At 35.5% G+C, this 12,727-nt stretch overlaps 2 protein-coding genes across 2 annotated transcripts in view; both read left to right on the top strand.

Moving 5' to 3' along the window:
* The window catches only part of actc1b (actin alpha cardiac muscle 1b), an 8,937-nt gene extending 6,294 nt beyond the window's left edge, over positions 1 to 2,643 (top strand). The window contains exons 7-9 of the mRNA XM_079833300.1: positions 18 to 209; positions 286 to 467; positions 2,402 to 2,643. Coding sequence (XP_079689426.1) covers positions 18 to 209; positions 286 to 467; positions 2,402 to 2,545 — 518 coding nt within the window. The 3' untranslated portion in view covers positions 2,546 to 2,643. The remainder of the gene's footprint in view (positions 1 to 17; positions 210 to 285; positions 468 to 2,401) is intronic.
* Positions 2,644 to 5,585: 2,942 nt separating this feature from the next.
* The window catches only part of arhgap11a (Rho GTPase activating protein 11A), a gene marked incomplete at its 3' end in the record, with an annotated part of 34,515 nt that continues 27,373 nt past the window's right edge, over positions 5,586 to 12,727 (top strand). The window contains exons 1-5 of the mRNA XM_079833965.1: positions 5,586 to 6,032; positions 8,087 to 8,157; positions 9,456 to 9,552; positions 9,648 to 9,904; positions 9,995 to 10,158. Of these exons, the coding sequence (XP_079690091.1) occupies positions 5,913 to 6,032; positions 8,087 to 8,157; positions 9,456 to 9,552; positions 9,648 to 9,904; positions 9,995 to 10,158 (709 nt within the window). The 5' untranslated portion in view covers positions 5,586 to 5,912. The remainder of the gene's footprint in view (positions 6,033 to 8,086; positions 8,158 to 9,455; positions 9,553 to 9,647; positions 9,905 to 9,994; positions 10,159 to 12,727) is intronic.

The raw sequence follows: 12,727 nt of genomic DNA, 5'->3' as shown, positions 1-12,727 counted from the left end.
CCCTTGCCTCTCCGCAGCTGAGCGCGAGATCGTGCGCGACATCAAGGAGAAGCTCTGCTATGTGGCTCTGGACTTCGAGAACGAGATGGCGACCGCCGCCTCCTCCTCCTCCCTGGAGAAGAGCTACGAGCTGCCCGACGGCCAGGTCATCACCATCGGCAACGAGCGCTTCCGCTGCCCCGAGACCCTCTTCCAGCCTTCCTTCATCGGTGCGTTTCCCTCCTCCAGCCGTTCCCGAGCGTTCCCAGTGCGCGCTCAGAACTCACCTTTGCTCTCTCGCCTCAGGTATGGAGTCCGCTGGCATCCATGAGACCGCTTATAACAGCATCATGAAGTGCGACATTGACATCCGTAAGGATCTGTACGCCAACAACGTCCTGTCCGGTGGCACCACCATGTACCCCGGTATCGCTGACCGCATGCAGAAGGAGATCACCGCCCTGGCCCCCAGCACCATGAAGATCAAGGTGAGACTTTAAAAACACTTCACAATTAATGCATTAACTAAGACTTTAGCTATTGCAAAAAAAAAAAAAAAAAAAAAAAAAAAAAAAGTTGTAGTTGTATGGCAAGCCGGTTTAACATTTATTCATTCAACAAATACATTCTCACTAGTTAAAATGCAAACCCTTGATATCACGAAAAAATTATATCAGGAATTACATTTAGTAATAGCCATTTTAACATTTATTCTTTCAGTCAACAATTACTTTTTTTAAAATGCCAACTCTTGATATCAGATATTCGATTGTTTTTACTAATAACAATTACATTTAGTACATTTAGCAAGCCATTTTGTCTTTTATTCATTCCCAATATGAATTCTTGATATCAACAATTACATTTTCACTAGTTACAATGTTTATTTTTGATATTAGGAATTAGATTTCTACTAGTAACAATGACATTTTTATTTTATTTTTTTGCTTTGGTAAATATTATGATAATATAATATGGCAAGCCACTTTAACATTGATTCATTCAGTCGACAATTACATTTTCACTTGTTAAAATGCCAACTCTTGATATCAGGTATTCGATTGTTTTTACTAATAACAATGGCAATTTTTTTTTTAAATTGGGAATTACATTTAGTAAGAATATAGCAAGCCATTTTGTGTTTTAATCATTCCCAGGATTTGAATGCTTGATATCAACAATTTTCACTAGTTACCATGCTTATTTTTTGATATTAGGAATTAGATTTCTACTAGTTACAATGGCATTTTTTTATTTTTATTTTTTGCTTTGGTAAATCTTTATTATGACATAAAAAGTCAAAATGATATCCTAAAAAGTCATAATTATGAGACTAAAAAAAAAAATCAAAATTATGAGACAGTAGAAATTGACACCAAGTCAATTTTTGATTTGGAATTACATTTAGTAAAATTATGGTAAGCCATTTTGTCTTTTAATCATTCCCATTATATAAATGTTTGATATCATCAATTATATTTTTAGTGGTTAAAATGCCAACTCTTGATATCAGGATTTAGATTTCTACTATTAACAATGGCAATTTTTTTATATCGGGAACTACATTTATTAATAATATGGCAAGCCATTTTGTCTTTGAATCATTCCCAGGATATTCATTCTTGATATCAACAATTACATTTTCAACAGTTACAATGCTTATTTTTTTTACATCAGGAATTAGATTTCTACTAGTAACAATGGCAAAAAATATATATATTATTATAATTTTTTTTGCTTTGGAAAATCTTTCTTATGACAAAAAGTCAAAATTATGTCCTAAACAGTCAAACTTATGAGACTAAAAAAATCTAAATTATGAGACAGTAGAAATTGACACCAAGTCACAATGATGAGATAAAAAAAGTCAAAACGACACACTAAATTTACTTAATGTCGAAACTATGACTCCCATTGTCATAATTATGACATTACAAATCATAGTTATAAAATATAAATGTGTAATTATGTGTAAATGTCGTAATTATGACATTTCGACTCCATCCCATAATTATGACCTAGCACATCATAGTTTCTTCTCTAAATTCTGACCCTTCGTTGCCAAGTTTTTTTTTTTTATAAAATTTTGCAGACATATAAAAGGTATTACATAAATTACAAAATGTCTGGTACAGTGGACAATTAAAAAAAAATTCTACTAGTTAAAATATTAATTCTTGATACCATCATCACTCACAGAAATACGAAGTCTTGATGTCAAGAATTTAATTTCAACTATAATTCTTGATATCTGTAATTGTATTTTCACTAGTGAAACATCACTATATTCTATTGTTGATATCAAGATTGAGCATTTTAACCAGTGAAAGTTGAATTGTTGATTTCAAGAACTGAACGTTAAGGTGGCTTGCCATATCAGTGTTTGCTCAGAGTTTAAGACGGTCTCTTTCTCTCTCTCCAGATCATTGCTCCACCTGAGCGTAAGTACTCCGTCTGGATCGGCGGCTCCATCCTGGCTTCCCTCTCCACCTTCCAGCAGATGTGGATCACCAAGCAGGAATACGACGAGGCAGGTCCTTCCATCGTCCACAGGAAGTGCTTCTAAACCAACAACAATCTCTCAGTCTCAGCCGTACATTTGTACTGTCTCTTTTACTGTATATACATGTAATGTTGTAATAAAAACAGATAACTGATAACAAACAGCTGCGTATTGAGTTGTCACTTGCCTGTTTTGCATGATTGAATCAACACAAAATGATGCAAAAAAAAAAAAATGATGCAAAAAAAATGCTACTACACACTTGATATGGTGCCACCACATTTAAATATTCACAGAAGGTGTTAAAAGAATGTTTCCTAAACTAAAAAAATGACTTCAATAATGCAAAACAAACAAAAAAAGTAGCATTATGGTCAAATAAATACAAAAAAATACTGCGTTTGCACATTTAACCTGATAAATATGCGCCGATATGCAGGTGTGTTGGGGGCGCGCGCAGGCGCCCTCTAGTGGCGCCCTTAAACTTACTTCCCATTAAGCATAGAATTAAAACAAGCGAAATAAAACATACTGTTTATTAAACATGAATCATGATCATCCTTGGGCGCCCCCTCAGCCACACGTTTAATTACTTAACCAGATTATTAGATTGAGTTGATGGTGAGCGTTCAGGCGTTAGGTCAGGCAAGTGCTCATCAATGGCGCGCGCTCTTCAAAAATGAAGCGTCTAAACCCTCGAGTGCACAGGGACGGAAAAAGAGAAAGGCAGACGATCAAAAGAAAGCCCCACTGTAAAAAATGAATCATGGGTCTTGTAATTTTCACTAAAAAAATTGAGGTGATAATTAAAAATAGTGTGTATATTTTCTTAAGAAAATTGTGGTTCAGTGTTTTATAGAAAATATTGAGAACATTTCACTAATAAAACCAAGAGATACATTTTCCTGATTTTTTTTAAGGAAATGTAAGCAATCTTGAGCCTTCAATCGAAGAACCAAATAAACTGATAAAATTAAGGAAAATAAGGTTACCTATTTATTTTAAGAGAATTAACTCAATTATGCAATTTTATTTAGAGACACCATTGTTAGTTCCCAGCATACTTTGCATATGGCTGGAAAGGGAGAGTTAATATTGAAATGAAGTGTTATTTTATGTGTTTTTGAGTGAAGGGAAACATCTGTTAATGTTTAATGTTCTGTTATGTTTGACATTTGGAAGATTTTCTTTCTGTTGAAGTTTTGACCGTTACCATTGTGCAGAAGAGTAGATCTTATGGTTAGGTTGTGGATAACTGCATGTATACCAATATTATAAAGCATATTGCTTTGGTCAATGAGCAATAACTTTGCTAATGCTAGTGCAGTAACAAGTTTGTTTCTGCTTGTGTACAGTCCATTAATTGTATAACGTAAGTCAAATAGAAACAGGTCATTTCCATTCCCTCTAATTTATACTCTTTTTTTAAAGTCAACTTAAAATTAATAAGCACATGTCTCTAAAAATATTGAATTTATTGTTTCGTAGAATAAATAATTTAGGAAATTTTACATGATTTATTCAGGTAGATTCAATTAAAGAAACCAAGCCAAAACTTCTCAAAAATATTATGTGTAATATTGTTACCATTATTTATTTAAGCAAATAGCACATAACTTTTTTCACAGTGTGTAAAAACGAATTAGTTCAGTTTACTTAATTAAATTGTGCAAACTTGTTGCCTTAATTCAATTAAGTAAGCTTTACTTTCATTAAGTATAATTTATTAACTTGCATTAAGTTGTTCTTACTTAAACCGTTTAAGTTTTGTCAACTTAATTCTATCTGGGATCTGAGGAAGTGTACTCCCAGAGTGCATTGTGGCGTGAATAAATTAATTGCTTCGTTTGACTATTTTTGGCTTTATTTTACTATTTGTCTTTTGTTAGTATAACCCCAATAATGACAGCAAGTAAAATAGTAAAGGTCGTATTAATAATAAAAAATAAAAAAATAAATAAAAAAAATCCTTGTTACCATTGTTGTGTTTTGCATGCTGAATGTTGAAGTGTGTCAAATGATATTGTGACAAACATAGAGGGATTATATCAACTCAATTAAAAGGTTATGCCATAAATATTAGCAAAAAAAATGTTAAAAGGTCATTATTTGACATGAAATATAGTTATGTTTTATATCATTAATGGACAAATATTACATACAAATATTACATTACATATATTACATATATATATATATATATATATATATATATATATATATATATATATATATATATATATATAATGTTCATCTTTTATTATTTAAGATAGGGATAGAGCTACAAGAACGTGTAGCCTATATATTAATTTTGTAGTGGTAAGTACAGTGTATCAATAATAGCACTTTAGTTTGTAGAGGGTATAGTTAATCCAGTTTATGGGTCATAATTTGCTTAAGTGTCTTTAGAGGTGCTTAAGAGAGTTTTTGCACAGTTTATGGAGTTAATATTTGGTAAATATCCTTGAACATTCTTTCTAGCATTTGTGTATGAACAATTTATTGCAGTTGATCCTTCAAGTCTTCATTTTCTTGATTAAGTGTTGGAGTGACTATAAAAGCATTTTTGTTTGTTCATCCATAGTTTGAGTCATAATTTGTTAAATATCCTCCAACGTTCTTTGTAGCATTTTTGTTTGTGCAATTTATTAGAGTGTATCATTTAAGTCATAATTAGCTTTTTAAGTCTTGGAGTAACTATAGGATTTTTCTTTGTATAGTTTTTATAAATTTGTGCCCAATTTTTTTCTGAATGGCATGTTCTGCATTTATTTTCCCCCGGTTTTTGTATTTTTTTCTTGAAAATCGTATTTGAATGTGTGGCAACTATAGTTGCCGGTGGGCAAATATGTTGTATGCAGCCCTTCAATGTCAAATATGAATAAGAGGAGAACATTAAGCATCTAAAACTCAATCTCGCCTAGGGCAACCAAAGAGCTAGAGCCGGCACTAGGTAAAATGATGCACTGTCGCTTTAAGACGCGAGCATCTGCTGAGCCATCAATCACGCGTGTCAGAGGGGCGGGGTCATCTGCGAGCCGTCACGTGACTAGCCCTCGTCCTATCAGAGTGCAGGAAACGCGAAATTTGAACGTGTTTTTCCGAGCTACCGTTGTGAAGACGGGAAATAAAGCGGACATTCGGTTTACATGGCGACGTTTAGACGGTTAAAAGCGGGTTGTGTTGTTTAATAACGCGATGTTTAGACGCAGCACAGCCGCGGAACGGAATATGAGCGGGGTTTGCTGAATCAGATCGGGTGATTTTTATTGAAATGTGTCAGAACTGCGAAGAAAAGTGAACTAACCATCAGAGATTGTGTTTTAAATACACACATAACGTATATTTCGAGTGTTTTAAACCCGAGAGCACCTTTTTAGTGAGTTTCCCCTCGTATTTCGAGTGGTTTTAACGGTTTTTAGGCGTCGTCATGAAGGTTCTGGAGAGGAATGTGGTTCGTCTGGCCGTTGTTCAGCATCTTCGGGCTGTTTATGGGATTAAAATTAAAAACTGGAATAAAAACAGAAACAAACAGACATCTGCGAACACGGTGAGTTCATAAAACATCTGCTTTTGTCATAAAAACGCTTGTTTTGTCGGTGTATGGGGAGCTTCCTATCGAGACCGGACGGGAATGCGATTATGGGAGGCAGTTCGTGCCAAAAGTAACTGAAACGATGACAAAAAGAGCGAATTGAAGAAAAAATTGCGTGCTTGCCATGTTTTATTTATTTTTATTTTATATATTTGCCTTAAATTTCCCTATAAAAATATTTTATTTATTTGCTCTATTTTCATTGTTGTTATTGTTGTTGTTTTATATTAAATTTGAAACAAAAAGCGAATTCGGAAAATAAAATGGGTTGCGTTAACCGTGTTTGTATATTGTATTTTTGTGGGCTGAAATCCAACATGGTCGAATATTTAAATTCAGAATGTGATTCACTAAATGCTGTACATTTGTCCTGTTTATTATTAATAACCAGGGATATTCAAACAATAGCAGTAACGTTACCCAGAATGCTATTGCAGATCGCTAATTATTGAAATGGTCTGTAACCTTTGTGTGTTTATTATTATTATGATTATTTAAGCTCAATATTCAGTAGTTGAAATAGTTTTGTTTGATGTTTTTCTTCCTGGTTTCATCTGTTCAGAGACTCTATAAAGTCACTGGTTGATCAACTTCCTGTTCACTGTAATAAAGAGACGAAGATGGTATATTTAACACACGTGTTTACCTATATTTTAGTATCATTTATTTATTTGCCCTGCTGTTTCACTGTATACTATTTATTCTCCCTATAAAACGATAGTAAAATATACTTAAAAAAATGTTGCCCTGTATTTTATAATTTTATGTTTAGTATTTTTTTGCCCTGTATTTAATTTTAACAATATAAAGCTCAGTTGTGCAGCACTTTGTTTTGACAAAAAAACAATTTAGTTTAATTAAATTAAAAGATAAATTAAATTAATGTTTTGTCTTCATTTGATTACCAGAAAACACAGAATTTGTGGGAAATTTTATTTATTTTTTCATTTGCCCTGTTTCACTGTATATTATATTTATCATTTTATTTATTTACCTTTAAAACTATAGTAAAATATATTTATTGGCCCCTATATTTTCACTATTATTATTGTTTTATATTTAATGGTATTATTTTATATGCCCTATTTCCATATAAAATATATTTTTTGCTCTACATTTTAGCATTTTGTTTTAATTTTTGCCCTACATTTTATATTTAATTGTATTTTTTTAACTGTATTTTTATATTTAAATGTAGTATTTTTTGCTGTGTTTAATTTTAACAGTATAAAGCTCAGTTGTGCAGCACTGTGTTTCGACAAGAAAAGTTTAATCAAATTAAAAGATACATTTAAATTAATGTTTTGTCTTCATTTGATTACCAGAAAACACACAACACAGAATTTGAGAGAAATATTTTCATAGAAATGTATAAAATACTATATATTTTTTAATTTGCCCTGTTTCACTATATATTATATTGATTTTTATTTAATACTTTATTTATTTACCTTTAAAATGATAGTAAAATATTTTTGATTTGCCCCTATATTTTCTTTATACGATATTATTATTGTTTAATGGTATTATTTTATATATTTTTTGCCCTATTTCCATATACAATATAATTTTTGCCATGTTTTTTGCTCTACATTTTTTAATTTTTGCCCTACATTTTATATTTTTTTGCCCTGTATTTGTGTTTTAATGTTTGATCTATTTACCCTATGTTTATTTAGTTATTATTGTTATCCTGTTTTATTATGCAGTTTATTTGTTAATGTCTCACTCTTTCAGCTTTGTAGGATATGGAGTAATTATTACACACACCACTATATTTACATATATAGTTTTTGAAAGAATATCAGTGTTTCCTAAAGAATATCACCGGTGATGAAACGGTTGATGAATGTGTTGTTGCAGTAGCACATCTCTGGGCGTGTGTGTGTGTGTGTGTGTGTGTCCTGGTCTTATGAGAGTCATTAGGGCTGTTGATGTTCAAACACACACACACACACACACTTCTCTGTTCTCCGCCATTACCTGAACAGATCCTCATGTGTTCTCAGGTGCGTGTGTTTGGCGTGGCTCTGGAAGGGCTGCCCCTCTGCCATGTGCTGGACTACGCAGATGTGCCCTGGTGAGATGAACACACACACACACACACACACACACATCATCATCAGTAGCACCACACCCACAGCGATAGTTCACTCTAATGCGGTCGTTCCAAACCCGTTAGACTTTCGTTCCCCTTCAGAACACAAATGAAGATATTTATGAAGTCTGAGATTCATAAGACTAATCGTGCAAAAGTAACATTTGCTCCACCTCCACGAAATAAAGCAAAATATGAATGGCAAAACGTTGCCATTTGATCTAAATGTTGCCTGACGCGTTAGACGATTACATTACTTTATATTTAATTTAACTTTTTTTGCCTTATATTTTAGTATTTTGTTTTATTATTTTATTTGCCCGGTTTCACAATTTTACTATTTTATTTACATGTCCCTATAAAATGATAGTAAAGCATATTTTATTTATTTGCCCTATATTTAATTATTTTATTTGCCCTGTTTCATTTTATTATTTTATTTATTTGAGCCATACTTTATTATTTTACATTATTTTGTAGTAAAGTTTTGCATTGCATTTTCCTATTTTTTTAGTATTTTGTTTATTTGCCCTGTTTCACAAAATTATTATTTTATTTATTTGAGCCATACTTTATTATTTTACATTATTTTATATTAAAGTTTTGCCTTGTATTTTCCTATATTTTAGTATTTTTCTTAATTTACCCTGTTTCACAAAATTATTATTTTATTTATTTTAGCCATACTTTATTATTGTACATTATTTTATATTAACTTTTTGCCTTGTATTTTCCTATATTTTAGTATTTTTCTTATTTACCGTTTCACAAAATTCTTATTTATTTGAGCCATACTTTATTATTTTACTTTGTTTTATATTACATTTTGCCTTGTATTTTCCTATATATTAGTATTTTTTTAAATTTACCCTGTTTCACACAATTATTATTTTATTTATTTGCTTATTTCCATATAAAATTATAGTAAAATGTTTTATTTATTTTCCCGTGTATTTTTATTATTGTATATGTAAATGTATTATTATTATTTTGTGTTTTTCCCTATATTTGAGTATTTTATCTTTATTTAATTGCTCTATATTTCCCTATAAAATGATAGTGAATTGTTTTTTTTATTTGCCCTATATTTTTATAACATTATTATTGTTGTTGTTGAATATTTCATGTTTTTATTTGCCCTATTTGATAGTAAAATATTTTACTTATTTACCCTATATTTCATTATTGTAGTATTTGTAGAAACATTATCTGTTTCACTATATTGTATGTTTATGTAATATGTAGTAAATGTAGAGTTGATGTGTGTGGTTGTCTCTCAGCTTTATAGTAGATGCGTGTACGAGCCTCATGGAGCATTTGGACACCGAGGGCCTGTTCAGGAAATCAGGCTCTGTAGTGCGGGTCAAGAGCCTCAGGGTGAGTGTGTGAGTGAGTGTGTGTGTGTGTGTGTGTGTGTGTGTGTGTGTGTGTGTGTGATGATTTACAGCATCTGTCCTACTGTGACCCTGCAGGCCAAGCTGGACCAGGGTGAGGATGGTCTGCACTCTGCTCTCCCGCTGGACATCGCTGGGCTTCTGAAGCAGTTCTTCCGGGAGCTTCCCGAGCCGGTTCTGACCCCAGACCTGCACAGTGCTTTCCTGAAGGCCCAGGAGCTGCCCATGGAGGAGGAGAGGTCCTCGGCCACAGTCCTGCTGTCCTGCGTGCTGCCCGACCGGAACCTGAACACACTGCGCTACTTCTGCAGCTTCCTGAGGACCGTCTCTCAGCGGTGCGGCGCTTCTCTTATGCTAATCGATGTGTTCCTTTCAGGAGTGCTGTAGAGGCTCTTTTGTGTCTAAAGTGTGTGTTGCTTCTTCAGATGCTCTGAGAATAAGATGGACAGCAGTAATCTGTCCGTGATCTTTGCACCGAATCTCTTTCACTGTGGCGATGGCGCAGAGAAGATGAGCAGCAGCACCGAGAAGAGGCTGAAGCATCAGGCGGCGGCGGTTCAGTGCCTCATCGAGAACGCTCAACACCTGGGTATGTGTGCCGCTCACACCTGGGTCAGCTCACACCTGGGTCAGCTCACACCTGGGTCAGCTCACACCTATGTTAATAATGTCCTGACTCTTCCAAGCTTTATAATGGCAGTGAATGACTGTTTCTGTCCATAAGTGCATCTATCATCTTAAAAGTGCATCTGTCCGTCATAATAGTGCATCTATCATCTTAAAAGTGCATCTGTCCGTCATAATAGTGCATCTATCATCTTAAAAGTGCATCTGTCCGTCATAAAAGTGCATCTATCCGTCCGTCATAATAGTGCATCTGTCCGTCATAATAGTGCATCTGTCCGTCATAATAGTGCATCTGTCCGTCATAATAGTGCATCTATCCGTCATAATAGTGCATCTGTCCGTCATAATAGTGCATCTGTCCGTCATAATAGTGCATCTATCCGTCATAATAGTGCATCTGTCCGTCATAATAGTGCATCTGTCCGTCATAATAGTGCATCTGTCCGTCATAATAGTGCATCTATCCGTCATAATAGTGCATCTGTCCGTCATAATAGTGCATCTATCTGTCCGTCATAAGTGCATCTGTCCGTCATAAAAGTGCATCTATCCGTCCGTCATAAAAGTGCATCCGTCCGTCATAATAGTGCATCTGTCCGTCATAAAAGTGCATCTATCCGTCCGTCATAATAGTGCATCTGTCCGTCATAATAGTGCATCTATCCGTCCGTCATAATAGTGCATCTATCCGTCCGTCATAATAGTGCATCTGTCCGTCCGTCATAATAGTGCATCTGTCCGTCATAATAGTGCATCTGTCCATCCGTCATAATAGTGCATCTGTCCGTCCGTCATAATAGTGCATCTGTCGATCCGTCATAATAGTGCATCTGTCCGTCTGTCATAATAGTGCATCTGTCGATCCGTCATAATAGTGCATCTGTCCGTCCGTCATAATAGTGCATCTGTATCTGTCCGTCCGTCATAATAGTGCATCTGTCCGTCCGTCATAATAGTGCATCTGTCCGTCCGTCATAATAGTGCATCTGTCCGTCCGTCATAATAGTGCATCTGTCCGTCCGTCATAATAGTGCATCTGTCCGTCATAATAGTGCATCTGTCCGTCCGTCATAATAGTGCATCTGTCCGTCATAATAGTGCATCTGTCCGTCCGTCATAATAGTGCATCTGTCCGTCCGTCATAATAGTGCATCTGTCCGTCCGTCATAATAGTGCATCTGTCCGTCATAATAGTGCATCTGTCCGTCCGTCATAATAGTGCATCTGTCCGTCATAATAGTGCATCTGTCCGTCCGTCATAATAGTGCATCTGTCCGTCCGTCATAATAGTGCATCTGTCCGTCATAATAGTGCATCTATCCGTCCGTCATAATAGTGCATCTGTCCGTCCGTCATAATAGTGCATCTATCCGTCCGTCATAATAGTGCATCTGTCCGTCCGTCATAATAGTGCATCTGTCCGTCATAATAGTGCATCTGTCCATCCGTCATAATAGTGCATCTGTCCGTCCGTCATAATAGTGCATCTGTCGATCCGTCATAATAGTGCATCTGTCCGTCTGTCATAATAGTGCATCTGTCGATCCGTCATAATAGTGCATCTGTCCGTCCGTCATAATAGTGCATCTGTATCTGTCCGTCCGTCATAATAGTGCATCTGTCCGTCCGTCATAATAGTGCATCTGTCCGTCCGTCATAATAGTGCATCTGTCCGTCCGTCATAATAGTGCATCTGTCCGTCCGTCATAATAGTGCATCTGTCCGTCATAATAGTGCATCTGTCCGTCCGTCATAATAGTGCATCTGTCCGTCATAATAGTGCATCTGTCCGTCCGTCATAATAGTGCATCTGTCCGTCCGTCATAATAGTGCATCTGTCCGTCCGTCATAATAGTGCATCTGTCCGTCATAATAGTGCATCTGTCCGTCCGTCATAATAGTGCATCTGTCCGTCATAATAGTGCATCTGTCCGTCCGTCATAATAGTGCATCTGTCCGTCCGTCATAATAGTGCATCTGTCCGTCATAATAGTGCATCTATCCGTCCGTCATAATAGTGCATCTGTCCGTCCGTCATAATAGTGCATCTGTCCGTCATAATAGTGCATCTGTCCATCCGTCATAATAGTGCATCTGTCCGTCCGTCATAATAGTGCATCTGTCCGTCCGTCATAATAGTGCATCTGTCCGTCCGTCATAGGTCATCTATCCGTCCGTCATAATAGTGTAGTGCATCTATCCGTCATAATAGTGCATCTGTCCGTCATAGGTCATCTGTCCGTCAGTCATAATAGTGCATCTATCCGTCCGCCATAATAGTGCATCTGTCTGTCCGTCATAATAGTGCATCTATCCGTCCGCCATAATAGTGCATCTATCCGTCCGTCATAATAGTGCATCTGTCTGTCCGTCATAGGTCATCTATCCGTCCGTCATAATAGTGCATCTATCCGTCCGTCATAATAGTGCATCTATCCGTCATAATAGTGCATCTGTCCGTCATAGGTCATCTGTCCGTCAGTCATAATAGTGCATCTATCCGTCCGTCATAATAGTGCATCTATCCGTCA

Source organism: Gobio gobio, assembly GCF_949357685.1.
Source record: "Gobio gobio genome assembly, chromosome: 13".
NCBI lineage: Eukaryota > Metazoa > Chordata > Actinopteri > Cypriniformes > Gobionidae > Gobio > Gobio gobio.
Note: the sequence above shows the minus strand (reverse complement) of the source record. Positions and strands in the feature narration are given on the sequence as shown.